At 41.4% G+C, this 27,627-nt stretch overlaps 1 protein-coding gene across 1 annotated transcript; it reads right to left on the bottom strand.

Moving 5' to 3' along the window:
* Positions 1–101: 101 nt before the first annotated feature.
* TSPAN8 (tetraspanin 8) lies at positions 102–23,600 on the bottom strand. Its single transcript, XM_030554111.1, has 8 exons — positions 23,504–23,600; positions 16,759–16,821; positions 13,615–13,743; positions 12,216–12,290; positions 12,016–12,123; positions 6,121–6,270; positions 3,972–4,055; positions 102–173 (listed from the first exon to the last, which is right to left on the bottom strand). Exons 1-8 carry the CDS (start codon positions 23,561–23,563, stop codon positions 120–122), a joined length of 723 nt encoding a protein of 240 aa, XP_030409971.1. The 5' UTR covers positions 23,564–23,600; the 3' UTR covers positions 102–119.
* Between the last annotated feature and the right edge of the window lie 4,027 nt (positions 23,601–27,627).

Here is a 27,627-nt window from a genome sequence, read left to right as displayed (position 1 = left end):
TTTTATCAAAACAGCTGCTTGTGACATGCATATATTTATTTAAATGTGGAAGCCAAATACGTATCTATCTATACAAGTTTTGATTTGTCTGAGGACATAGTTCTGACTCTTCCATTGTTTCATTTTCTCTGGATCTGACAGTACAGGCTCATCGAAAACCCCAAACCAACAATCTGGAAAACAAAGACATTTATGGTATTACTTGGCAGTCCTGGAAATCCCTGCATAGAATTGATACACAGTGAGAATATTTTGTTTGCAAATGTCTTGGATTTACATGCAGACTAAATCTGTGGTGGAGTAGATTTTTTCCAATGACTCTCACTAGAAGCATGACTCTAGGGTATTGGGATTTTAATGAAATCAGCATGTACCATAGGTAAGATTGCAGAGAAGATGGAAGACTTAAACTTTGTTTAAAAAAGATGATGGCCCGTGTTGATGGGGGACCCTTCTTCAGACATGGGATTTTTCAATACAGCTATTCATTTTTATTTTCTAAATCTCTGGAATAACTTCTCAGACTCTGTAGTATACCAAGATTTTAGTTTCTTTGACATCTTTTATCTTTTCTATTTTACCTTTTGTGTGTTTCACTAGCTTTTATATTATATCTATACACACACATTATATACATATGTACTCAGACACCCCTATCATTTTGGGTGCTAAATAGTCACATTACAAATATTTTAAATTTACCAATAGTCTGATCAGGCCAGAAATGTTGCATCTATTAAAGAACTAGCTGACTGAAATGAAATCTGACTAAGGCGCAGTTTTGTTGCGGGAATTACTGGGTGAAATTCTGTGGCTGAGATTATGCAGGAGGTCAGATTATTCAATGCTTCTCAACCTGCGGCCAGTAGGCCGCTTGCAGCCCAGTCAGCACAGGGCTGCAGCCGATGTGATATTCTCAGGGCCATAGAGATACTATTTGATGCAGCTCACATAACACGAAGGTTGTGTAAATAGGTTGAGAACCAATTAGATGACCATAATGATCCCTTATGCCCTTAATTTATCGCTATATGAGTGTTAAGTAAAAAGAGGAAAGATCCAAATAGTCATTTATGAAACAACTAAACAACAGTGTTTAACTTTTTCAAGAAATTTACAATGGAGAACATAGAGAATATACAGATCTAAAGCCAGACAAGGAGACAAATTCATTAGTGGCTAGTATAAACCACATAGGCATATTCACTTGTGCCTGTGTTGTCTTTGGTCCAACATCCCCAATTCAAGGAGATTATGGTCTAATTTATACAAATATCACAGTGAGTAAATGTTTCAGTATGCCGAAAGCAAAAAGAAGAGACAAGGAGAAGCTTTGGAAAAGCACTTGTTGAGTTTGGTTGTGGGTTGTTTTTTGGGGTGGAGGGTGGTTAAGCAAATGCCCTTTTAATGGCTATCATTTGACATGTCATGGCAGAACTTCAGCGGGTATAAAATGTCATAGATTTGGTGACATCAATGGAGCGATGGATCTTTCCCTTGGATTTTTGTTTGTTTGTTTTTTAGTCCTTTCATGATCAAGAGAGACAGCAGCAACAAACAAAGCCCAAATGGAGAACAGTGGCAGACTGTTGGCTGGCTTCTGACCTAGCAGTTACCCTCACCCTTGCCCCTGTTCTAGCCATGGAGGGGCAATTAGTGATACCAACTGGATGTAATGGAGTAAAAGTAATTGACCCCCATTAATCCTGCAGAGGATTAATTAAACACAACTGAGTGGAGAAGGCCCAGAAGAGAGGAGGTATGGAGTTCCCACTCTCTATGGGAAGGGGTTCGGGCATGTAGACTGAGGAAAGGCACAGTGATAGAACTGATCCCTGTTGGGGGCAGGCCCTGGAAAGGGGACAAGATCCAGGGAGAAACCATACAGAAGAGAAGACTCTCCTATGGAGACAAACCCACAGAGTAGGCTCCTGTGGTTGAGTAGCTCTGAGGTAGGGTTTCTACACACCGCAGAAGACTTCAGTTGCCCAAGAGGACAGAAGAATTATTCAGATATTTGGATTTTCATTTGAACCTTTTGGTTACCCTGGAGGATATTTGAACTTTTTGTGACTTGGCTGGAGGGCTGAGGCATGGAAGAGCCAGTGCGAGGCAGACGGTCAGGAGGCAGTGCTGGAAACGAGGATCCCGGGCAGCATTGCACACTGACACAAAGGTGTGCTATGCATGGTGAGTACACAGCCTTATGTGAAATGTTAAGTAAGAGGTTAGTTGCAAGTCATATCAAGCACTTCAGCCATACTGAGTCTTTCCTGCTTACTATTACTTTCCTGGACATGGATTTTTTAGGTTGGGGCTCCTGCCCACTATTAGGTCAGGGAGAATAATTCTCTGCCAAAGCAATGCTATAATTGAAAAACCTTTTCAGTCTGAATTATGGATTCAGCACATGCAAAATGCTCTTTGTCATCCTCAAGCCTCTAATTTCGGGGGGGGGGGGACTACAAAGAAGTAATACAAAAAATGTAAAATAATGGAATGAGACTAAGCAATTAAGTCCCCTGTTTCTTAGGCATAGACAGAACCTAACATTAGTCAGGTGGTTAACTAGATAACATCACTTTTCCCCCCTCATTTCTTTAGAGAAAATGTATTGTGTCATTGTTCAGTAAATGAAGAAACAATTGAAATAAGTAGCCCAAACATTCCAATTGTATATTCTGCTCTTTACCTGTTTAAATTTCCTCTTTGGGGGAACTGTGTCCTCAGAACAATAATTCCACATCATAATCTCTCTATTATGTGAGGACTACAATTTAGTTACAATTGAGATTAATGTAACTGGCCTGAACTCTTGACAATACAAAGCTTTCTTAAATCAATGTATTTAGAAAGACAAGGTCAATAACTTTTTTTGGACCTGATCCAAATCCCATTGGAAGGTCTGTTGACTTCAGTGGACTTCAAAACAGGGCCCATTAAAGCAATTTTTAAAAAAAGGTTGAATTTCAGGTTCCAGCAAGTAGTAATATCTGAAATTGAGAGGGTTCAGGGTGACAGTCTGGTTCAGATGAGCATCCCAAAGTTCAGACCAACTCCCAGCTTAGCTGGAAATCCCATAAGGATGGGTTCTCTTGTGAAATTTCTACCATTTCCTCTATCTCGCTGAGCCAATAGATAGAGGAATAGAACAAGAATAGCATCTCTTTTTGTATTTTTGGCCCCTCTGTTTCTGCTGCTGACAAGAACCAGAAAATAAAAACACACATGAAAGTGAGAAAAGAAAAATATAAAAAAAAAACCCAAAAAACTGTGATGGGGCTACTCTGTAGATCCACCCACTGTGAGCAAGTGGGTAGGAAAGGAAGGGGTGGCAGGAGAATGTCTCATTCTGCCACTTCACTGACAGACAGCATACATAGGACTGGAAGGAACCTCCTGGTTCATCAAGTCCACTTATTTGCTATTGCAGGCAACCCTATCATATAATCCCATTCAGACTCCATTTTAAAGCTATCTTGTTTGCCTCCATACCCCTAGTGGGAGGCTGTTCCAGAGCCTCACTCCTGTCTTGGTTAGAAACCAGTAACTGCCAGTAACTGGCCAGATGCACAGTAAGTAAACTATTCTTCTCCCAGCAAGAGGGGGGGAATAGGGAGAGGACTGTGACTCTCCCCGGTATGCTGCTGGGGTTATGCAGCTAAGTATCAGCTTTTGCTCAGGGCCAATTGTAAAGTTACGATTTAGCCCTTAGGCTGTAAATTCTTTGCAGGAAGTGGGTCGTACAACCTGTTTGTACAGTACCCACCACGGTAGGGTCCTGATCCTGAGGTCTTGAGCCTTACTGCAATATACCTAAATACTAAATGATGGTACAATTTGGGATGAGGTTAAAGCCAATTCACTCTTGCCTCATAGTAGGGCAATCCAGGTATTTTAATCCCAGTCCCAGCATACTTTCAAATGCAACACTCTGCTTGTCATCCAATAAATATTTTAATGATTTATACCTCAATAAATGCCAATCCAAATGCAATCCCCATGAGTATGACCATATGGTGTTTGAAGAAATCAATTATCACAATGCTACATGGCTGAAAGAAAAGAAAAGATTAATTATGAGTAATAGAAGATCATTAGGAGTACAGCCTCTAAAATCATTGGCTGTATGGGATAGCACTGGCCAAAAAGGTAATCCACCATGTGCAAGAGAAGCTGTTCTAATTTGCTCTGGTTTGTTACAAAGACAAAGAGTCCATCTGCAACCATCCTGTGCTCTGGGAGGAATATCTGCTCTTTGTTTTCCCAAATATGAATCTAGTATCCAAATATACACGTAGGGTAAAGTTTCAGAATAAAGACACTGCTTCAGTGTCTAGGGTTTGTGATACTGCCACATGTAAAATGAAGTAAAAATATCATTTATTCTTATTTTCTCTGTCTAATCCATTTTAATTAGAGAGGGGCCAAAGCTGTGAAGTTTGGGTCTGGAAGTGAGTCAATTTACCATTACACTGATATTTGCATTTGTTGTTCCAGGTCAGGTTTATTACAGGCTCAGAGCAGGATGATTGGACATGGAGTCACATTTAAATCCAAACTTTCTCAGATGTTCGAGGGGCTCAGGCTGGAAGTGGGATGGAGTGAGCAATTCAGATCTGGAATTCCAGTTGGAGTCTCTCTGTACTTTTTTATAAATGTACATATGCTTGTTCTTATCATGACTACATTTGCTCAAGTCGGTGACTAACTGCTCTTCCAAACCATGGTGAAGACCAAGTGAGGCCCAGAGCCAACAAAACTACATGGTCCCTCCACCACCACCACTGTTCCCTGCCCAAAGAGGATGGACTTTCTTTCACCCTGTTTTCTCCCCAGTGATAAACATGTTTATCTTTTGCTCAAAAAGGCTTTAAATTTAGCTCTGACTCACTATTGCAGCAAGTCTCAAAATGGTGGGTTTGTTTCACAAGGATCCTGCCAAGATCCACTCTTGCCCATAAAATTTGGTGGTTTGCATAGGGAATTTGTCTTGCACCCACAATAATTCATCTATATTTTCATGCTTGTCTCCTTTGGGTCCATTTAGACCCTGGCTGAACTTTGGCCAAAGAGGAACATACCATTTCATATTTCTGAATGTTAGGACTTGACTCTGCCACCCTACACACCTGCTGAATATACCCTTATTCACAAGCAGCTTTCCTTCAGTGACTCGAAGAATGAATTAGTACTCAGCATAAATAAGGGTGGCAGAATCTGGCAATGAACTTCAATATTTATAAAAATCTAGCCCCAAAATTTGATATTTATAGAAATCTGCTGGATATGGATGTAGATAATGGCAAAACCAGACATGTTGTACCACTAACTTTCTAAAAATGCAGATATTTTATGCATGTTTTCACTATTTCCCTCTGGATTTGCAGAGTTCTAATTTCCATGTAATGAGACAGATAAATTTTGAAATAGATGAATTGAGTTCCCTTCTCCCACCCTCCAATTTTTGTCTGAATCTCTCTTTGCTGCCTGTCATCATGCACCCTGTCTTACTGTTATAATTAAATGCTGAAAGCTTTTCCAAGGGGTACAGCTGGGAGAAATGGCCCCTCAAGTGTGCTGTCAGAAAACATGCAGCATTTCCTTCCAGCGGATTCTATAACTGAGCGTGAACCTTTTTAAAAGAGATTAACAATCTCTTACATTGAAGCCTTTTATCTTGAAATATTCTTAGGTACTTTAACAGCTATGGGTCAAATCCTGGGCAAACATGTCTGACAATGTAGTTATCTTATTGTGTGGAATCCGGAGCCTGAGGTGAGAGAGGAGGTGAGTAATCCCCATATCAATATGGAGTGGTCACTAAGGCCTCCTGTCGCTCAGAATCTTCACTGGTGACCACAAGCTGGGAAGCCAGACAGGCTGCAGAGGTCCTTAGGGCACTGTAGAAAGGCTGGCATGGCAGAGGGAGTAGGCAGCAGCCAACAAGCATTCTGCACTTCACAACTGCTGGAGGAGAGGAAAATTTAACTAAAGAAAACAGGACACACCCTTTTCCTTTTCAAAAGTATCAGGGGCTCTTTAATGACCATGCTAAGCAGACAGAACCTCGCTCTAAATCTCTTTTTGGAAAGTGCAATATGTAAAAATTGTACTTACCTTTTTATAAATGTATCTGTTAGAATAAAAGATGCAGAGATCTGTATTTTGGTCTTTCTCTGCACACTCACAGATCTTAAAATTACCATAAGGAGAATTAAAATTGCTCCCCCAGTCTTCAGATCCCTTCACCAAACCACAGCACTGATTCTGTAAAAGAAGAGAAATGGAGTGGTGAAAAGGAAGAATGGTGACTGAAAACAAGTCACATAAATCTGTTTCACGCTTGCAAACCTTACCAAGACATTGTACATCTAAGAGGCCCTTTGTGTACATGTATCAGTGTCTTCTATCAATAATCAGAATTGCAGATGAATTGTAGTCAATAAATAAAGAAGAACAGATTTCCAATATACAATAAGAAAGAATTGGTAACATGGTTTTGGATTAATGACTGCATGTGTCACGACATAGCATGTAACAACGTTGGATGTTTTCAGCGTTATGCTTTTTCCCTGCATTTTATATTTGTATGTTAGACATAGCCAAAGTATTTAACGTGAAAAAAAGCCAACCTGGAAAAAAACAATACAGGCATATAAAAATGTGATAGCTAGAAAAATAACTACCTTAATGGATGGGTATCCCATGAACCTAGCCATGGGCCAGAGAGACTAGGGATATGTTTTGGTTCAGGTTCTATTTCATCCAAACCATCAAAGTGCAGGGGTGGAGGCAGGGCATCACAAAGTTCTGGTTTTAGCTCTTCTCTGTTTTAAAGGGCAGCTGGAACCACTCATCTTGTAGACATGAATGGGACATCATAAAACAATCATTTACTAAAAAACAGAGCCACTATGGCTCTACCTCTACTTTTTCCAGAGAGACTCCTCACCCCTCCTGGGGGCTGTCTATGATATCATAAGCAGTGGGTTGGGTGAGCAATAGGAGCTGGCAGCACAAGCTGTCTAAATGTCTGGCTACCATTCCCCTAGCATCCCTGGCAGTGTTCAGAAGAAGAGTCTCTAAGCTCATCCCCTAAAGTCATGTGCTCATATGGACCAGGCAATGCACACCCAGGCATAATAAGAATGAATGGTTCTGAGCACTAGCTGCTCTGTAGTGAATGGCCTGTCCCCTTATGCAAATGGGAGTTGAACATTCTGCACTTCTCAGGAGGCATCTTTCAAGATCAGACACATCTTGAATGTTCCACCTTTTGGTGCTAGACATGCATGGATATGAGCCTGGACATAAACCCACAGAAAGAACCTCTCTTTTTATCCTGTTTTATTTCTCTCTCTTTTACAATAAAATATAGCATTACATGACTTTCTAATAAGGGAGAAAATATTTCAAATAAGCAACACATAGTGAATGTTCCATAAGATATGCTCATTTTTCTTTATGACTTACATAGTCCCTGACAGGCTCCCTTATCCCAGGACTAAATTTGCCACTACATACTGATGGCTGATTTTAAAATAGTAAAGGCTGGAGTAACAACTTTCTTTCAAAATATCTTCAGCTTGGAACCAATGGCCATCAGCCGTCTTTCAAAGCATCTAATCTCACTGGTGGTGCTCATTGGGTCACATTTGTCATGGCAAAATAGTATCTGTCATTCTCTGAGTGCTGAAAAGATTATACAGATTGCATATCTAGGTTGCTGCCATAGCTGGTTCGAATGGGGAGTGCAGCCAGATAAAGAACTTCCCTTAAATAGAAAGGCTTTTAATGCTGGGCGTGGTCTCTCCCTTGACACAGGAGTCTGCCAGCTCTGAGTTATTGCTTCATTAGAGACCTGTAAAGTGAAGACCTCAGACTGAGGAAGGAAGGGAGGGTTAGGTTTAGCAGAGCTTGTCATAACGTTATCGTTCTTTGTTCTGAATCCTCCTTAATAAAGTCTTTATACAACATTTGCTTTCTCCTATAAACCCATTATATCGTCATTCCAGCATCACTTGGATCCATCATCATTTATTTTAAATAAGATATCAAATTTCAATTAACACTGGTAAAATGGTGTGTGATACGTAGCTCTGTGATGGGGTATACAAACCCCACACTGAGACGGAAGTGGTTAAAGGACTAGATTGGGTGCAGGTAGCCCCACCCTTCCAATCCTGCAGAGCATGCTCCAACTGGAGACAGGGTTGAAAAGGAAGCAACCCAGCTCAGAAAGGGGAGGCTGAGGAAGAATGCACATCTGCCCTGAAGGCTCCTGCAAAAAGGGGGCTGGAGAGGCACAGTGCTGTATGCACAGACCAGCCGGTGCTGGTCATTTTTGGTTTCCTTTTTCTTTTCCCCTTATCTGGGATCAGAAGCTGAGGGAAAGAAACTGTGTTAGGAAGAGACCCAAGGAAGGGTCCCTCCCAGAGGCCCAATGCTGGTGACCCTCCTAGGCAACAGAGCCAGAACCTCAGTATAAGTGGGAAGGCCACAAGCCCCTCCCCTCTTTCCTCCTCTTCCTGTGTGGCCCAATCCTGCTCTCCTCTTTCCCTCTGAGGCACGACTCCATGGCCAGGCCAGAAGCCGGAGCCAGGCTGTGGTAAGAGCTGCCCAGGGAGCCCAGGCTACTGTGAGAAGCCCCAGACCCTCCACCTGCTGTGGGTGGTGGTCAAGGTGCCTGAAAGCAGCCCCCAGCCTATGTCCCTGCCCCCTCAGGCACTCTGCCCATGGCAGCTGAAAGGTTTGGGGCTCCCCACAGCAGCTTGGGTTCCCTGGGCAGCTCTGATCATGACCCAGCTCTGTTCTGGCCTGGCCAGGGGGCAGGGCCTCAGGGGGAAGAGGAGGAGCAGTGGGTGGGGCCACTTGGCAAGGGAGCACCCCCTTGACCCCATCCGCTCTGGGAAGAGGCTGGTGCCTCCGGTAGGGGCTGTGCTTGGTGGCAGGGGAGATGATCACCTTATCAGCTCCCCGCACCAGGAAGCTCAGCCCCTGCTGCCACCGCTCCATGCCTGCCCAAGGCTTGCAGTTTTGGGGGGGGGCAATGCAACCTCCAAACTATATCCATGTTAAAAATTGGGAGGCCATGATCCCCTTGCCCTTGCCCCATGGTCCCCTAGTTCCAGCATCCCTGCTCCTAGGGCCCTGGGTCAGAGCCCAGTGTAGTGGGTGGGCCTGGGCTCTCCTACCACTGCCGCATGACCGAGTAAGTGCTAACCAGTAGGCTCCTTGGCTCACAAAGGACCCCTTTACAAGTTTCTTCTTTCACTGAGTATTTAGAAGAAATAAAAACATTTTAGCTAAAACAAAGTACTTTAAATTCCATCCTCCTGTATCATGTTTGTGTTGGAAAGGAAGTTTCTCTGAAGGTAGAGAAAAATACTGAGACATTTCAGGCATCACTTAGATGAGAAACTGAACAATCACTGCCAGTCTAAACTAACACAGACGCTACAGATAAGTGCTTCACCTATAGAGAGTAACCAAAGCCTTTGAGCAGGTGAGGCACTTTTTATACTGAGAATTTCTTTAGTATTTTGAAGAAGAAAATGAAAATGTTATTTATATTTTATGCCCAGCACTGGCCAAATTCTAAGGTCTTTTATTAGTTACTGCATCCTTACGCAGGTAAATTCCAATAAAAATTCTAAGATAGAGTTTAAAGATAGAAGGTGGTGACAGAATCACAATCTAGCCTAGGGATGAATCTCCATTTGAGCACAGAGGGTTCAAATTGTATCGCTCATGTCCCCACTGCTGTGAATCAAGAATCATAGCTGTGAATCAGGTGTGTTTTCTCCAGAGAAGATAAGGTCCACTGGCACAGCAGTCAACAAACCTAGCATTATATGAGGTTTTCAGAATGCTCAGTAGAGACAGCTCCAAGATGCAAAGTTTGGTTCTTTGTCTGACTTTCCCTGACTTTGAGCAGTGTTTGAATCTAGGAATTTAGTCTTTCATTTTATTCAGAGTGACAAATTTTAGATCTGGATCCAAATCCAAGATACTGTTAGACTGTAATCAAGTCACCTCTTAAACTTCTCTTTGTTAAACTAAATAGATTGAGCTCTCTGAGTCTGTCACTATAAGGAGTGTTTTCTAAGCTATTATTCATTCTTGTGGTTCCTCTCTGAACTATCTCCACTTTATCAATACTCTTCTTGAATTGTGGGCACAAGAACTGAGCACAGTATTCTAGCAGTGGTCACACCAGTTCCAAATACAGAGGTAAAATAATTTCTGCCTTTCTACTTGAGATTCCTAGTTTATGCATCCCAGGATCATAATAACTTTTGTAAGAAGCTATATGGGAAACAAATATTTACTAATGGACTCCTCAGTCTAGAAGAAAAAGGTGTAACATGATCCAGTGGCTGGAAGCTGAAGCTAGACAAATTAAGACTGGAAATATATATATATATTTCTGACAGTGAAGGTGAACCATTGGAACAATTTACCAAGGGTCATGGTGGATTCTTCATCACTGACAATTTTAAGTCAAGATTGCTTTAGGGATTATTTTGGGGAAGTTCTATGGCCTGTATTACACAGGAGACCTGATAATCACAATGGTCCCTTCTGGCTTTGGAATCTATGAATCAAAGACTGGATATGCTCAAATTCAGAGGCTTGGTTCAGGTATCTCTATAATGGTCTGTATTTGGTTATAGGCTGCAGACCCTGTACTCTCCATAGCAGTAAGAACAAAGCTTACAAAATCAACAGAATGACTATGCAAACCCTGCAAAAGAGAGACAATACCTCTGGATCTTCTAAACTCAATAGATAATATCTGTGATCTTGTAAGCTCCATAGTGGTATAACGAGTGCAGAGCTTACATGGGCCTCAGGAAGGGGCTGGAGACCTTTCAAGGAACAAGTGAATCTGCAGACCTTGTAAATTCTCTTGGCAGCATGTCAAGACCTTGAAAGCTTTTTATTCATGGCTTTCTATTACTTACAAGAACTGCTGGGTGCTTCAAATTTTCTTGAGTAAGGGTGTTTGGATGAAGAAATTTACAGTATCTGAAGGCACATGGCAGAGTTTGTAATCTTTGAACCAAAGTTATTTGGTTTATATAGCTCAAACTTAAGTTCTTTGAACCAGATAATTTAATGTATGGTTCTTAGATACATAATATCCAGACATTATAAACGTATATGGTCCTTAAGTGATTTACAAACTTTACATGGAACTTTGAAGTTCAAATAGTTGTAGTAAATGAGTCAACCATAAAACCTTCTAAAATATAGCTCAGTAGTTCTGAGAGAAAACAAACGAATATAACAAAGTTGGAATTTCTACACAAACAGATATGATATTCCTAAAAAAAGAAGTGAGATAAGTACCAAACGTTCTCTTTTCTTCACGCTCATGTATCAAAAATGCTTAGTGATCTGACAACACGCAGGTACTTAGATAATACAAGACAATGGGATAAAGACAGAGATACCAAACTTCCTCTAGAAAGAGACTTTCAGAAAGTTAAATGATGACTCATATGTAAGCCCCTAATCAGTGGCTCGGACCCTATGGCGGAACGGGAGACTGGGAATGGGGAACTGCATAGTGGTGGATCCAGTGAATATTCTAAACCAGAGACAACATGTGGGGCAGGGCAAGTGGGGTCATGTGTATCTCCAGATTTGCTGCTTGGCTTGTACTGAGCATGCTCACATGGACTTTACATGCTCAGTAGCATCTGCTGAAGCCTCTGCCCCCACTCTGCTCCCTCCCCCACTATCGACAGATACAGGTTGTCTCTATGCTAAACTCCTACCCCCAATTCTTACACAAACATTGCTGCAGGAAAATCATCACAGGAAAGAACTCCAAGCCACAGAAAGAGACTAGAATCCCCCTGTACAGTTTTTCAGCTGCACTTAGGGCAATTTATGCTTTTTCAGAAGGGTGATACTCAACTCTGTAGCAGTATAGTGATGAAACAAGGATTAACTCTGCATCAGATGCAACAGATGAGACAGATAAAACCTGCCTTCAATTACCATTTTCTCAAACTTCTGAAAGTTCTCTTGAAATACTTTAGAATCCTGAGTGACGGTTTGCAACTTCTTTGCCTCCTCTAAGAGAGTCTTGTTAAGCGTTGTTTCTATCTGGAAATCCAAGCGATATTATATTATAATAGTTCATACTGTATGTAAAATATTCCAAAGAATTCAGTAAATGTGATTGAACCATACAGTACCTGAGACTTATACACTGCTCCCAAAATACCTGCTACGACCTGAAGAATCAGGATCAAAAGCAGTCCAATAAAAAACTAGCAAGAAAACAAAGAAGGAAAAAGTTAATACTTTTGACCAGCAAAAGATCATTTCTTCCAGATTGATGTCAAATTATTATTTACATGAATGGAAACTTTGGTAGAGTAAATTTACATCCTGGTTAGAGCTGATCAACGTATTCATCCTAACTCAGTTTGAGACAAAAATTGCCCTTTTTCTGTACACAAATGCCCTGGACCAGTGTAAGGGATGATGTGGTGTTTCACTGTTCCGGGAGGAGCATTGGGAGCTGTTATGTCTCCTGCAGGCACAATCTATCTGAAGACTGCAAAGGTCACATGGGAACTGCATATTGTGCTCTATCCATTGGCATGGTACAGATTGCTGCCTTCCCCAGTACAAACGCTTTGTGCAGCTCCATGTGTGACATTTTATGCCAATAATGTAATGCATTAATTTGCATATTTGGACAAACCAATCCCACAATCTTCAAGTTGTGGTGAGTATACTTGCACTGGTGCTTCTCTCCACTCCCGGCTTCATAGCTTCATAGTACTTAACAGCTGTGGTTAAGGATGCTAGGTAGATGGCTTGGTGCTGGGTAAGACAAGCTGTGGGTGAGGGGGAGTCAGGTGTGACCTGGGAGTTATCTGAGGTGACTGGGGGGGGGAGTGACAGTGGTGGGAATCTGGGAGAAGATTGGCAGGGGGAAGCTGAGTGGGAGTTGGTCGGGGAGAAAGCTGGGAGGTGGCTAAGGGATTTCTGGACCCAGTACTGGGCCCCCCTCACCTTCTATTCCCACATGGTTGCTACTAACTGCTCCTTCCCCTCTGGGATCCAGAAGAGGGAGAAGGGCGAGGGGAGGCAGAGTGCCCACAGTGCCCTGGCAGACAGGACCAGCTTCAGGCCCATTCCCACAGCTGTCAGAACCAGTGACATCTCAATAGGGCTGAAACAATTTGAGTGTCACACCAGATGCATGACTCTTGGCAGCTATACCCACACAACAGCCCTGCTCTGTGTAAACTATCCTTTGGGATAACTTCTTCTGGGGTTTGATGGAGTTACCAGTTCCAAGAGTGAAAGGACTGCTATCATGGGAGGCCACTAAGCAGCCACAATATGGCCCAATATTTCTGGAAACCCTCCAGACCCTGCCTATGGAAGTTGACTTTGTCAGACAGTGAGAAGCATCCCACCATGCACTGGGTGGAATGGTTTCAAACAGTTAATACAAATAATCATTTGATCAAGCAGAACTGCCCCAGATTACAACCAGTCTCTTTGCAAGGAACTTTTCCACCAGCCCTAACTTTAGTTTGAAAATTTTAGGCAAATTTTTTCTTTCTGTGACCCTACCAAAATCAGCATGCACTGACTTTCCTTCATTGCACCACAGCACCCCAGGAAACCAAGGACCATAATGATGGAGCCCACTGCTATCATCAGGTCAACAGCTGAAAACAGGCTACTATCTAAATTGAGATCCTGTAGAGAGAGAAACAAAAACTCAGCTGTAAGAAAATCCTTTCTAGAAGAAGAGAAATTTGTTAGATAACCTGATCTACCTCTCCCTCCCCATTTTCCACACACACACACACACACACACACACACACACACACACACACACACACACACACACACACACACACACACACACACACACCCCGCCCCCGAAAGAGAGTGACTTTGTAGTTGAGGATAGAGAACTGTTATGTATGGATTACTCAATCAGGGTGACATTCTCTCATGAGTAGAGGGCACCCCTAAGGCCTCATTTCAGCCCTATTTTGAGAGTTTAAGAAGCAATTAGCAGTCCATTGTCTTTGTGCTGGCCCTCTGTACAGGAGTGAATTTCACCTTTAATGAATAAACAAAGGTCTTTTGTCTTAAATATGATTTGTTCTATTTTCAGCCAATAAATATTTGTTTTTACTATATGTAGAAAAAAATGATTACCTGGAAAAGTTCTGTTATTAATCTAGTGTTGTGGAAAAAAAAGTTCTTCATGACAATCCCAGAAATGCATTCACTTACTCCATTGCACTTCCTGTGAGAGCATTATTCAGAATAGTACTGGATACACAAGAGGGCAAGGTCAGATACATTTTTTCAAGGCTTCTATATGTTTTAAACTGTTTCCACAGTATTACTCTAAGGGATGGTGTCTGTATTTTGATGTGAGTGATATTTAAGCAAACAATTCCTATAATTCAATATAATTAAATATCAATTTATTCAGTTCTGATTGGGCATGAGAAGGCTGTAGGCCAAAATTGAGAGAAACCTTCAAAGAATATTTTCCTCACTGTTGCCAAGATTAGTAACAATGTCTGGAAATTGTCACATATATCTTCTGATGGAAACAGCAAAGCTGCATGTAGACTAGTATAATATGAGAAATGCAGTGTGCTTTACTTTTCCAAGCTGAAGTAAACCTCCTATTTACTGTTAGAGAACTGTATTCATCTACAGCCAAATCCTGAAATTGTTACTCAGTAAAATAGTCAGACAAAATGCACATTGACTTTGAATGGGAACTTTGCCTGAGTGAAGACTGGAAATGATGTGTACGGGCTTCAGGATTTGGTCTCTAACTCTTAATTCTGCAGACAGCAATTGAAGCAATTCAGCTATTTAGAACTAGGGATCCAATTCAGGAAAGCACTTAGGTACATACCTAAATACTGTCCTGAATAGAAATGCTTTCCTGACTTGTGGCCTTGCAGAGCACAGTTGTGATTAAGGTATCCCAGGTATATAAAGCCATTTGGGGAAGTGTGCTGTATAAAGTCAATAAAACAGGTGTGGCAACTTCAGCCTCTGTAGAAGATTGGAAGATTCGAGACTGGAACTTCTCTTCTATCCTCTTACGTAATAAAGAAGCTCAAAGCTCTCCACTTCTCCACCACCAATGACTTTATATAAAATATGGCCATATTTCATTGTACCAGGGGACTCTATAACAAATATACAGTGTGTTCTTTCATGTCCACACTCTGGCAAAGGTGGGAGTTCACTCTGAGATTGACTGGCTGTAACACAGCCAGCCACTAGAGGTAGGACGCCAACATCTTTTTTTTTTCCTTTTAAATTGCAAATGTGAAAATGTTGATCAAAGACATATTGTTCTTGATTGATGGGAAAAGTGCCCTGGCTCATGGTGTGGCAACAGACTGGCAATCAGATGTCTTGGCATTTTAATCAGCCCTATAAAATCAACCTGGAAGTCAGAGAAATTGTTTCCAACATGGATAGCCATTTTTTTTCACTTCTGGAATCAGTCAAGAAGCATTTTAAGGAAAAAATGACTCACAAAGTCTCAAACCCATTTATCTCTCTCTGGCCCAGATTCATGCACTGAAGAAAAGAGTTATGTTTCTCAAGAGTATGGAGCTGGATGTTTCACCCGCCCCATCCCCATCAATATAGTAAATTTTAAAAGCTCTGAGTGCATACTAGTCCGCTAAGCTCCTCTGTGCTGTTGAACCAGCCTCCCACTAAGATAGATTGCTGAGCAGTGGCAGAGGGAAGAGTTGCTGTTAGAGTGTGACTCCAATGGAACTTTGCTGTCAGGGACCATTGACAGTAGGTTGCAGGGGGGCCCAGAACCACTGAAGAAGCAAAGGGCCTCCACACAGATGGCCTTGGCCTCTGGTAGATTCCTCAAGAACCTTAGACCATGGTAGGTGAACTTCTTGATTATTTTATAAGGAGGGATGGGGGTAGGTGAAAATCCAATGGACTGATCCAGATAAACTTTGTGAAGGAGACCTTGGGCAGTTTTCCTCTCCTCTCGTCTCCAGTAGGATTTCTGCAGGAAAGGACTTCATAAGGACTTCTTGATTTTGCTACCTTAGGGCCCTGTACTGCAAATCCTTACTCGTGCAATAAAAAGGGTTACAGGATCAGGCCTCATATTTTATCAGTTCCACTGGAAACATAAGGAAAATATTTGCTTATATGTAAAGGCTAAAATTGCTCAGGGATTAGACATCCCACTTTTGAGGAAGGGCTCGAAAGCAGAAAATTCACTGGAAAATTCAAAAAGGTTCCTGAGTATACTTACTTCTTTTTCTAAAAAAATTTGGACTGACTTTTGAGGGGACTGTTTGTTACGTGAGTACTGATCTTTCTCCCACATTGAAATCAACGGCCTAATTCCCTTTGACTTCAACGGGAGCAAGATTAGGATCATGTCACACAATAGAAATCTAAGCAGCTTTGTAAACATATATAGTAGTAGTACCATAAAGAAAAGCTCACTGCACACATACCTCTGCAATTGTACCATTCATTACATCTGACCACCTGACTGATCCCTCTTATTTAATGTTAGAGATCATAATTTGGTTACTACACACACACCAGTCACCTCCCGGAAAGGCTAGTAAGCTCATGGAAATTACTGTAGAAAATGAATGTGTGTTTATTAGCTGACCCAGTGCTTTATCATTTTAGGCTGAAAAAAAGTGTGTTTTTGTAGGACAGAATACATTTACCTCCTGAGCAGCTTTGCTTACACGCATCCAGATTGAGACCCCCAGAATAATGCAACCACACATCTGCAGGGACAAAACATTAGTAATAATAATATCTAACTCTCATCTATAGCACTTTCCATCACTAGCACTCAAAGCGCTTTACGAAGGAGATCAGTACCATTATCCCCATTTTACAGTTGGGGAAACTGAGGCAGACAGCGGGGAAGTTCTTTGGCCATGTTTGCCCAGCAGTTCAGTAGCAGAGCTGAGTTTCTGCCCATTAGGTCACACTGCCTTCCTGTACACACACACAACATCCCCAGCTGCACCAGGCACCTGCAGAAATACTGAAATTATCTATACAGCAAAGCGAAAGAAAGATCAACAGCCTACAGCTCAGGATACAGCTTCACAGCTGGAAAACTTCATAAATGGCAGTTGAATTTCCCTCACTCACCCGAGTGGTGCAGTGTGCTGTGCACCAGCTGCCTGATGTTCCAATTCCAGAAGTTCCTACAGTTCAGTGGCTATTTATGTGTATGGTTTGGGAGGCACTTTGTGATCCCATGGGATGAGGGTGTATATAAATGTACAATGTTATAATAGTTAGAGAACACAGTGTATACCCGAGTTGTAAAAAAAGATCATTTCTCATATCAGGGCCATCCACATGGAGACCCCCTACCCCCAGCAGCCTTTTGTTCCCTGGCACTGTTTCCCTAATGAAACTGCAGTACCAGGGACTCCCTTTGCCTACAGCCTTCCCAAGCCGCATTGCCTTTTCCAGATAAGTACTGCAGGACCAGAGAAAGGATGGTGTGCATTCCTCCACAGCCCCCCCTTAGCCCATCCACTCTTTCCACTTAGCTTAGCCAGTACTTGATCCAATCCAATGGGTTCTAACCCTGCAGACAGCTCTCCACAGACTGGTAGGAAGTGAGAAATAGTTCTGGATGCAGGACAGGTACATTCCCGTGGGCCCAATATGGCCTAATATTAATGATCAAGTATCAAATATTGAAGTCCTCCCTCACTTTTTATTCAGGTAAACTTGAACTGATTTCATGGGTTTGTTTTTTTTTAATTATGTCCCTGGGAGTCTGACTGGTGACTGAGTAAAATCTGAGAAGGATTTCAGGATTTGGCCCTGAGTGACCCACCCAACCCGTGTTTTTTATTAGCTACAGTGGTTGACTACAAACAACCATGTGCAGATCCTCATTTCCAAGAATAATATCAGCATTGCATATCAAGCAGGGGTATACTGGACTCAACTGGAGACATGCCCAGCTAGTTGAAAGCATGACAGGGGGTGGGGGTAATAGGAGCCTATATAAGAAAAAGACCCAAAATTCAGGACTGTCCCTATAAAATCAGGACATCTGGTCACCCGAGAGAAGACCTTAATGACTAGATGAAGGATTAGTAGGCAGGCAAAGGGCCCGACTCTCCTCTCGTTAACTCTGATGAAACTCAGATTAGAACCACTGAAATAAAGATAGTTATACTAGTGAAAGAGGAGAACCAGATCCAAAGAATGTACTGGCTTGAAAGAATGGAGGGGATGTGGGGAGAGGAGAAAGAAGAATCATTTAAGGACAGACTGCCACGCTTACACAAGTTCAGTGCTACCTTGCCGTATCCCGTTAGTGGTCACTTTAAGTAACCGTGGTAGAAGATGACCTTTAAATTTTTGAGAGAGATGATGATATAGGCGTCTCAGTAAGATTGTGACCATTCCTGGACATTCTGAAGTAAAATTGTTATTTTTATTATTTTTAGACAATTTTCCTTAATAAAAACCATCACCCACTAAAAGGGCTGGTATAATACTCAATCTCAGATCCCATAATGACTTTAGCAGATTATTTAATGTGGAACATGGCCAATACTCAAACCTGAACACTACATTTTTTCTGCTTCTAAGTAAAAGTCCTGTAAGTACATTAGTATTTAGTCTGTTTATAGGCTTTTATATCTGAACAGGAGGAAACAATAAAAAGAGAGGATATTATTTGCTATCTCATGTTATCAAATTTTAACTAGAACTTCCATTGAAATTAATGGGGACTTTGGCTTAAAAACTGATGGTATTATATGACCCCATGTTCAGGCATTGGTCTATGTCACTGAGTAAAATATTTGGCTACGTACCAGACATTATGGGCTTTAGTCACGTTCACTTCAGTGGCACTTCTCATGTGAGAAAATCCATTTGGCCTAAACCAGGGGTCGGCAACCTCTGGCACGCGGCTCGCCAGGGTAAGCACTCTGGCGGGCCGGGCCAGTTTGTTTACATGCCGCATTGGCAGATTCGGTGGACTGCGGCTCCCACTCGCTGTGATTCGCCATCCCAGGCCAATGGGGGCAGCAGGAATCTGCAGCTAGCACATCCCTCGCCTACGCTGCTTCCTGCCACCCCCATTGGCCTGGAACGGTGAACCGCGGCCAGTGAGAGCCATGGTCCGCCGAACCGGCCAACACAGCATGTAAAGAAACTGGCACAGCCTGCCAGGGTGCTTACCCTGGCGAGCCACGTGCCAGAGGTTGCAGACTCCTGGCCTAAACTCATGAACAAAATTTGACCCACAATATTATTAATGACTTTATTACTGCCAGAGAAATATATCAGTAATAATAAAATGAATAATGGCCCAGAATTAGATTTTCCACTTAGTGGGAAACTCCAATTTCAAAATGTTTCCTTTCCAAAATAAAAGAGAACCAAAAATTGTTGCGGTTTCCTGCAAAATTATGAAATTCACCCCCACACACTTAGAAATAGTTTCAGGTCAATCAAAATGTTTTGCTCTGATAAAGTCTGCATATTTCATTCCAATTCAGAGTTTCTTCTATAAAACCCAATTTTTAAAAAATCTGAAACAAAAAGTAGTTTCAAAATTAAAAAAATGAAGCATTACATTCTGAGAGGGTCAAAACACAATGTCTCAATCTTACTGGAATGCTCCATTCTGGTTTTTTTGTTTTTTTTCCAAATGAAATTTTGTCAAAATCAATACATGTTGACAAAATGTTTCATTTTTGGCAAATCAGCATTTTTGAATGGAAAAACATGCCATCAGAAAATTTCCAACCAGTTCTATGAGTAAAAGCAAATAACTGAGGCTATATTGTGGCTTTGCCACAAGCCCTGACCAAGGGCCACCTATGTAGCTGAACTGCCTTAGGAGCAGACCAGGGCCCAGACTGTGTCTTACAGAGTCACAGTCTGGTGCCTGGTTCCCCACCCCCTTCCTTCAAAGGCAAGTGCAGTAATCTGTGCCAGTCCTACACTTGATGCAGATGTGCTGACTGTGATGTCTGACTAGAATACTAGGGCTCCACCCACTCCCTACCCACATGGGTAGGAGAGCAAGTTGCAATCACATGGAGATTGCACTCTTCACTGCACTGCTTCATGTATTGTAGGCAGCCTGGGTAAAGAAGCAAGAAGGAGACTTACATACCCTTATTCCTTTGCATGGATGCATAGGCTGGATATCAGAAGGTTTCTAACCCTCAGAGGAGGTTCTGGAACAGCCAATAGGAGTTGCGGAGGCAAACAACCTAACTAGTTTTAAGATGAAGCTTGATAAGTTTATGAATGGGATTGTATGACAGGCTTGCCTGTGATAGCAGGGGATTGGACTCAATGACCCAGGAGATCCCTTCCAGTCCTATGTCCTTACAGGAGCCCTGAATAAAGCTCTGCCTTGATTTTGTTGAAATTCAATATACTAGAAGTACTCAAGTGGCAATAGCTGTTCTGAGGCTGATGCTACCTTAGCTTCCTATTATAAGCTCGATTTTTCAATCCCACAGCAGGGGGCACTGCAAGTTGGTTGGACTGTTGGCATTTTTGCCAGTGTCAATAGACCCAGTGCTCCAGCCACTTCTGGACAGTGCCGGGATTAGTGTGCTTGGGGAACACTGGCTAAAAGCTATAGTAATACCCACTGTTCTCTCTACTGAATTCTGAGTGCTTTCACAGAATGTGGACATAGGAGAAATGCAAAATGACGTTTTTGTTTCTGTTTTCACCAAAAAGATTAGTAGCAATTGGATGTCTAACATAGTAAACGCTAGTGAAAATGAGGTAGGATCTGAGGCTGAAATAGGGAAAGAACAAGTTAAAAATTACTTGGACAAGTTAGGTGTCTTCAAGTTAGCAGGACCTGATGAAATCTATAAAAATGGGAATAAGGACAACCTGGGGAATTACAGACTAGTCATCTTAACTTCAGTACCCAGAAAGATAATGGAACAAATAATCAAGCAATCAGTTTGCAAACACCTGGAAGATAATAAGGTGATAAGTAACAGTTAACATGAATTTGTCAAGAACAAATCATGTCAAACCAACTTAATAGCTCTCTTTGACAGGATAACAAGCCCTGCAGATGGAGGGAAGCAGTAGATGTGGTATATCTTGACTTCAGTAAGGCTTTTGATGCTGTCTAGCATGACCTCATAAACAAACTAGGAAAATATAGCCTAGATGGAGCTACTATAAGGTGGATGCATAACTGGCTGGAAAACTATTTCCAGAGTAATCAGTTGTTCAAAGTAAAGCTGGAAGAGCATATGGGGTCCTGCAGGGACAGGTCTTGGGTCCAGTTTTGTTCAACATCTTCGTAAATGATTTAGATAATGGCATAGAGAGTACACTTACAGAGTGTGCAGACAATACCAAGCTGAGGGAGGTTGCAAGTGCTTTGGAGGATAGGATTAAAATTTAAAATGATCTGGACAAAATGAAGAAATGTTCTGAAGTAAATAGGATGAAATTCAATAAGGACAAATGCAAAGTACTCCACTTAGGAAAGAACAATCAACTGCATACAGTAACTCCTTGCTTAAAGTTGTAGTTATGTTCCTGAAAAATGCTACTTTAAGTGAAACAATGTTAAGTGAATCCAATTTCCCCATAAGAATGAATGTAAATAGATGAACAGATTAGACAAATTGTAAATAGGTAAATTAATGTAAATAGGTAAACAAATGAATGTAAACAGATTAGACACACCTGTCAGGAATGGTCTAGTTATTACACAGTCCTGCCTTGAGTGCAGCGGACCAGACTACATGGCTGTTGAGGTCACATCTATGTTCAGCTTAAACTTTAAACATACTCAAAATCAGCCTGGGCTAGGTCTGAGTTCACAAACCAGAACTGGCTCATTAGAAGTTTATTTATTGTGTCCCCAAGGCATCAAAGGCTTTTGCAAACTCTATCTGGCTAGCCACAAAACTTTCAGAAGCTACTGTTTGTGGTTTCTTTTGAGTTTTCTCTTCTCTTCACTGGGAAAGATCCCTTGAGGCAAGTCCCTTGGTGTAGCTACTAATTCCACTTCTGGTTTCAGTATCCCCTTTGTCAACCTGTCACATCTCTTGCCTAAGAGTTGACAAGATTCAGCCATGAGAAGACTGGTTTTATTTGAACTCAAACCTTCCAAAAACTTCCAGGTCTGCAAACAAGTAAAGCCACAAGAAGTATGGAGATCTGTTTCAAACCAAACTCAGAAGGCTTCACGTTGCTCTTCTTTTACATCAGACCTGGATTCTACTCTCTCACATACTCCATCCACTTCAATATAATTACCCCTAATACGCACTATTGCAACCTGTCAGTGTGCCAGAGCCAAAGTAAGAGACTCGGTGCAAGACAGAGCCAAAATAAGACACTGTGACAGACCCAGGCCAGTGGGGTACAGGAATCTGGTAGAGGGCAAATATACTGGTCACTAGATGAGTAGTTTTCTGTTCCCTGAGTGACCAGGGCAGGGGCTGCACTAGACTAATCAGGAACCTGCTAGAACCAGTTATGGCAGACAGGCTGATTAGAACACCTGCAGCCAATCAAGGCAGGCCAATCAAGGCACCTGGGTTTAAAAAGGAGATCACTCCAGTCAGGCTGGGGGAGCCAGAGGAGAAGAAGTGCGTTTGAGGAGCTGGGAGCAAAGGCCCAAAGAACTGAGAGTGAGAGGGTGTGCTGCTGGAGGACTAAGGAGTACAAGCATTATCAGACACCAGCAGGAAGGTCCTGTGATGAGGATAAAGAAGGTGTCTGGAGGAGGCCATGGGGAAGTAGCCCAGGGAGTTGTAGCTGTCACTATTACAGGAGGCACTATAGACAGCTGCAATCCACAGGGCCCTGGGCTGGAACCCAGAGTAGAGGGCGGGCCTGGGTTCCCCCTAAACCTCCCAACTCCTGATCAGACACAGGAGGAGTTGACCCAGACTGTGGGGAAGATCACTGAGGTGAGAAAATCTGCCAATAAGTGCAGGACCCACCAAGGTAGAGGAGGAACATTGTCACAACACATACAAACATTATTCCTGCAAAAGATTTAAAAATGCATCTATAAAATGATTCTAACCCCCCGATGTAAATAATTTACAACAGTAAAACCAAGATAGTTCATATGTAACATAGACAACTTTTGGACGATAATGAGTGATGTCCCTCAAAATGAGGGCACTTGCAATATGTCGTCACAAGAACTAGATCTCTAATTTTAAATGTACAAAAAATACAGGCATTTACTTAGCATTGAAAATGAAAGAAAACCAGAGACTAAGCGAATGTTGCTGATAAGCTGAAGTTCAATGGATTCTCTCTCCCCTCTGCTCTACCTATTTCCAATCATACTCTCGTTTTTTATTTATATCTAATTTCCTTTATAACTGCTGCTGCTATATTCCCTGAATATGGTGGGCTCTGATTCCCATGCTACTATTAGTAACTTAAACATCAACTTACCCAGAACAAAAAGTTGAAGATGAACATGGAATATTTCATGCAGCTGCTCACCCCTGCCATTTTCAAAAGCTAGTGAAACCAAAATTGAAGAGAAAGCTTTTACAGGAGCTCTTCTCTCTCTCTCTCTTTTTTTTAAACTCTTCGAAAAGCTCTGAGGCTGTGTTCTGTGCTCTGATACCAAAAGTCTTGGAGGAAAGCAGTTACAATTGTTTAATTACTACATATGCCCTGGGTAAATATTAACCAAGCACTCAAAAGCATCACCAAGTGTTATCTCTGAATATGTGCATAGTCATGTTCTCTTGCTCTGTCTACAGGATTGGAAGTTTTTATGTTTGCATTTTTATTTTCCATACCCCAAAAGTAAACATATATTACAGGATAAGGCGTAATATCAAAAGTGGAGAAGAGGAAATAAAAATGTAAAACGTTTATAGGATCAGTTTTAAGAAAATCTAACATTAAATGCTAAACACTTGCACTCCTAATGCTTCTAACAATTACAAGATTTGCTCTGTTTCATCACTTTATTTACACATTACCAGAATTCATAGCCCTCCCCTCAATCCTGCTCCAAACATCCAGCCTAAGTAATGGGATGGATGCTGGCTTTCTCTGCACAGGAGTGGGAAGAGAGGAATCTGCCACCATTATCTCAATCTCAGTGACCTCTGGCTTTCCCTCCATGACAGCATGCCATGGAGCTGGGATCTGTAGTGCAGAGCATACAGCCGCTGGACAGATTCCCAGATTTTTTCCTGCCCCAGCACAACAGTCATATGGTTCCACTCTGAGACTCCCTACGCCCTGAGAGCAGGGGCCAGGATTTTGTCCCAGAGTAAATGACAATGACAATTGTAATGACTTGACTTTGCTTTCTTTGGTTTCCCTCAAAAAGATATTATTAAATGAATATAGATATCAGATTGTTTGGCCTTCTCTATCGCTTTGTTTTCTAGAGGAAACTCAACAAAACAGTCCTGGGGGATGAAAATCAGGCAGGCATTACATTGGGTTCTCCATGGAAAGAAAGCTTTAATTTGCAGATGGCCCCACAGAACTTTTGCTGGTAGAGGCTGGGGATGGGCTACACTGAATCAGTTTGAGTCCCAGTCACATTGACCAACCCCTCTCTTTAGTCAGTGGTGTTTACTGTCATCCTCCAGATCTCCATTCTGAGTGCACAGCAAGGTGGTTTGGGAAGTATTCTATATTTGCATATGCAACCCCTGCCCCCTCGGAGTGGCGCTCTGTCCTCCTCTAATGGTGGCTCAGCTAGTTAGAGATTGCTACAGTCTTGGCTAAGAGAGATGCATCTTTTGGCTCATGCATTTAGCTCAAGAGGTCCAAGATTTGATGCCCGCTGCTGACAGCATGCCTTTGTGTGGGGCAGTGTTACAGATATATATATAAATGGTTAATAGATAGGGTGTCTGAAGATGGCACACATGGATATGTAACCTTGTCCTGGGTTTTGTTGGACCAATACAATTTGTTGGGCACTGAACATGGGTTCTTCTTGTTGCTCTTTACAAAGGGGACGTGCTCTAGGTTACACTGACTAAATATAGTCCATAATTTTTATTAAACTAAATTTAAGAAGACTCACCTGCTCTGAATTCTGATGACTGGAGTTTAATTAACCTAACTGATATTCAAATTTCAGAGGTATGGCATATTTTTTGGAAATAACAATTTTACTAATCCTGAGGGCTTTCTAACTAATTTATTTCACAACGTTCAAACTGAATCAGAGAATGTTCCTAAAAATAATTGTGCTTATGAAATGCATATTTCTCAGAAACTTGGAGAGACAACAGAGCAGTATGTTTTAGATCTAAAGACCCAGATAAATAAACAAGTAAATAAATTTATATGTCTTCATGGAAAAATTACATAGCTCGAAATGAATCATGAAAATAGTTCAAGTGCCATATAAAATTATATGACGGATTCTTTAAAGGACAATGAAAGAATTACAGCTGACATCTGCTTTGAAGAGATAAGTCTAAAGTTAAAGCATGGAATTGCATTTAGAGCAGGTTTATTATCAGAGTAGCTCTGAAGAAAAGTGTCATATTGTATTACACAAAGATTACACAGTCATGAACTGTCTTGTATAGTAGATACCCATTGACAATTAATAAGTTTTAAAATAGTTTTATCTGAACTGTTTGGACCAGACATTCAAAAAGAAAAGAAATCACTGATGGGAAAATGTGATAAACTGAGAAGCATTTTGATATAGAAACCAAGGATAAATATGTACATAATGGCCCCTCTCTAGGAGGTTAGTATGCAAACATTTTGCACATTATAAAGGGAGTCTATAGCTCCCATCCCATCTTCCCATCTTCTTTCCACCACTGTGGAGCACAGATAAGGCACAAAGCTGGTGTACTGATACCTAACTATAAAGATCCTCAGCTACTGGAAGGCCCTTTTAGGGGCTGTTGAAGTTAGGAAGAACTTAGAGCTAAAGCTGGGCAAATATTTTTGGACAAATAGTTTATTCATTGGCATAAAGACTTGAATCCAAATCTTCCATTCCCAAAAGAGTGCTCTACCACCCGACTATGAAGTCTTTCTGTCTTTCTTTCTTGCTTTTTGTTACAAAGTGGAACAGCATCAACAGAAGAGCTTGAGAAAGACCTAGACTAGAATAGTCAATATCACAGTGGTTAGAACATGCTTCTGAGAAGGAAGAGAGCCAGGTTCATAATCCCTGCCCTAGAGCAGGGACCTAAGCCTGAATCTCCCATATCCCAGGTGAGTTCCTCAAACACTGGGCTATTAGGTTAAGAGGAATGGTGGCACCACTTCCTCCTCCAGCGATTCTGTGAATCTAGCCCTTTGCTTTTACTTAAAGGTTAAAATTGCCCAGAAGTGATATGAATCTATTTGTTTCAGGTTGAACACAAAGTTTTGTTCAATCCCAAACAATATTTTTGAACTGCCAGCAAACCAAAAAACATAAAATAAAATAAAAACAGTTATTCACCCCGCTCTATGAAGATCAAGCCAGAGGCTGCTCCAAGGTATGTCGGAAATAGAGCCAGTTTCCCCCTCTGTTATGTTTTCAGTTGTGCAGGGCACAAGATCAGTATAGTTGCAGATCTGATGCTATTGTGTATACAGTTGCAGTGAAGTTAGAAGACTTAAAAAGTTTAAGATCTAGATTTTAGGCAGGTCTCAGCCTATTTTTTCAGTATTGCAGGTCCAATTGGAGGCTGAAGTTGCTGAAGTAATTTATCAGAACCTCTGGGATTTTAATTTTCTTGTCAGAAAAGAACCACTTACCAGTTATTACAAGCAAGTCCCAGGAGGATTCCTGTTCTCCTTAAGACCAGTGGCATCTCTTTTGTTCACCATTTATCCAGGAGTAAAAACCACCAGGACCTTTTTTTTCCTTCTGGTCTCTCTGAAAAAACAAAAGTGAACTTTCATGTGACTTGATTGCTATACCTCGTTTGAGACTGATAAAAGGGGAATTGGGCAAAATTAATGTGGATTATGTTATAATGTGGATTATATTCTAATTATAATATAATCTTCATGTATTACATGAATTGTCGTAACAGTGATGTTTCATATCTACGTGCCAAGGTACCTAAGGTAAAAATGTGCAGTGTATGATAAAAAGTATGTGAGTGCCTTCCATTATTGAGAAGTTTTTAGTAACAGTTATCTGCAGAAGATGGTAACTCTGTTGTATATTCACCTTTCTTCTTTGCAGTTGCAGATTTGGAGTATCCTTGATCATTGTATATTTATTTGCAGTTGCAATTGCATTTAGATCTGTAATGACCTGATTCACAGGTGCAACCAGAATTGCCAGTAGCAGTTCTAAATGGGTGCAACTATCAGTACAAGAAATTCTGCCTACAGTTTTGTGCCCATATTTAATTGTGCATGCCAAATTGCTCCCACAATCCTGAAGACTCTTATTCAACATTTTGGCCCTTATATATGTGTACAAAAATAAATGCTTTCCCACAAATCACCTGGAATCCTTTTCCAGTTAAAGGACTTGAAAATACAAATTACAAATAAGGAAAAACCTAATAGGTTAGCTTATGAAGTTATCAGTCACTCTTTTGAGTGAAGTAAATGGGTGAGACTAG

Source organism: Gopherus evgoodei, chromosome 1 (genome assembly GCF_007399415.2).
Source record: "Gopherus evgoodei ecotype Sinaloan lineage chromosome 1, rGopEvg1_v1.p, whole genome shotgun sequence".
Taxonomy (NCBI): Eukaryota; Metazoa; Chordata; order Testudines; family Testudinidae; genus Gopherus; species Gopherus evgoodei.
This window is presented reverse-complemented; position numbering and strand designations above follow the sequence as displayed.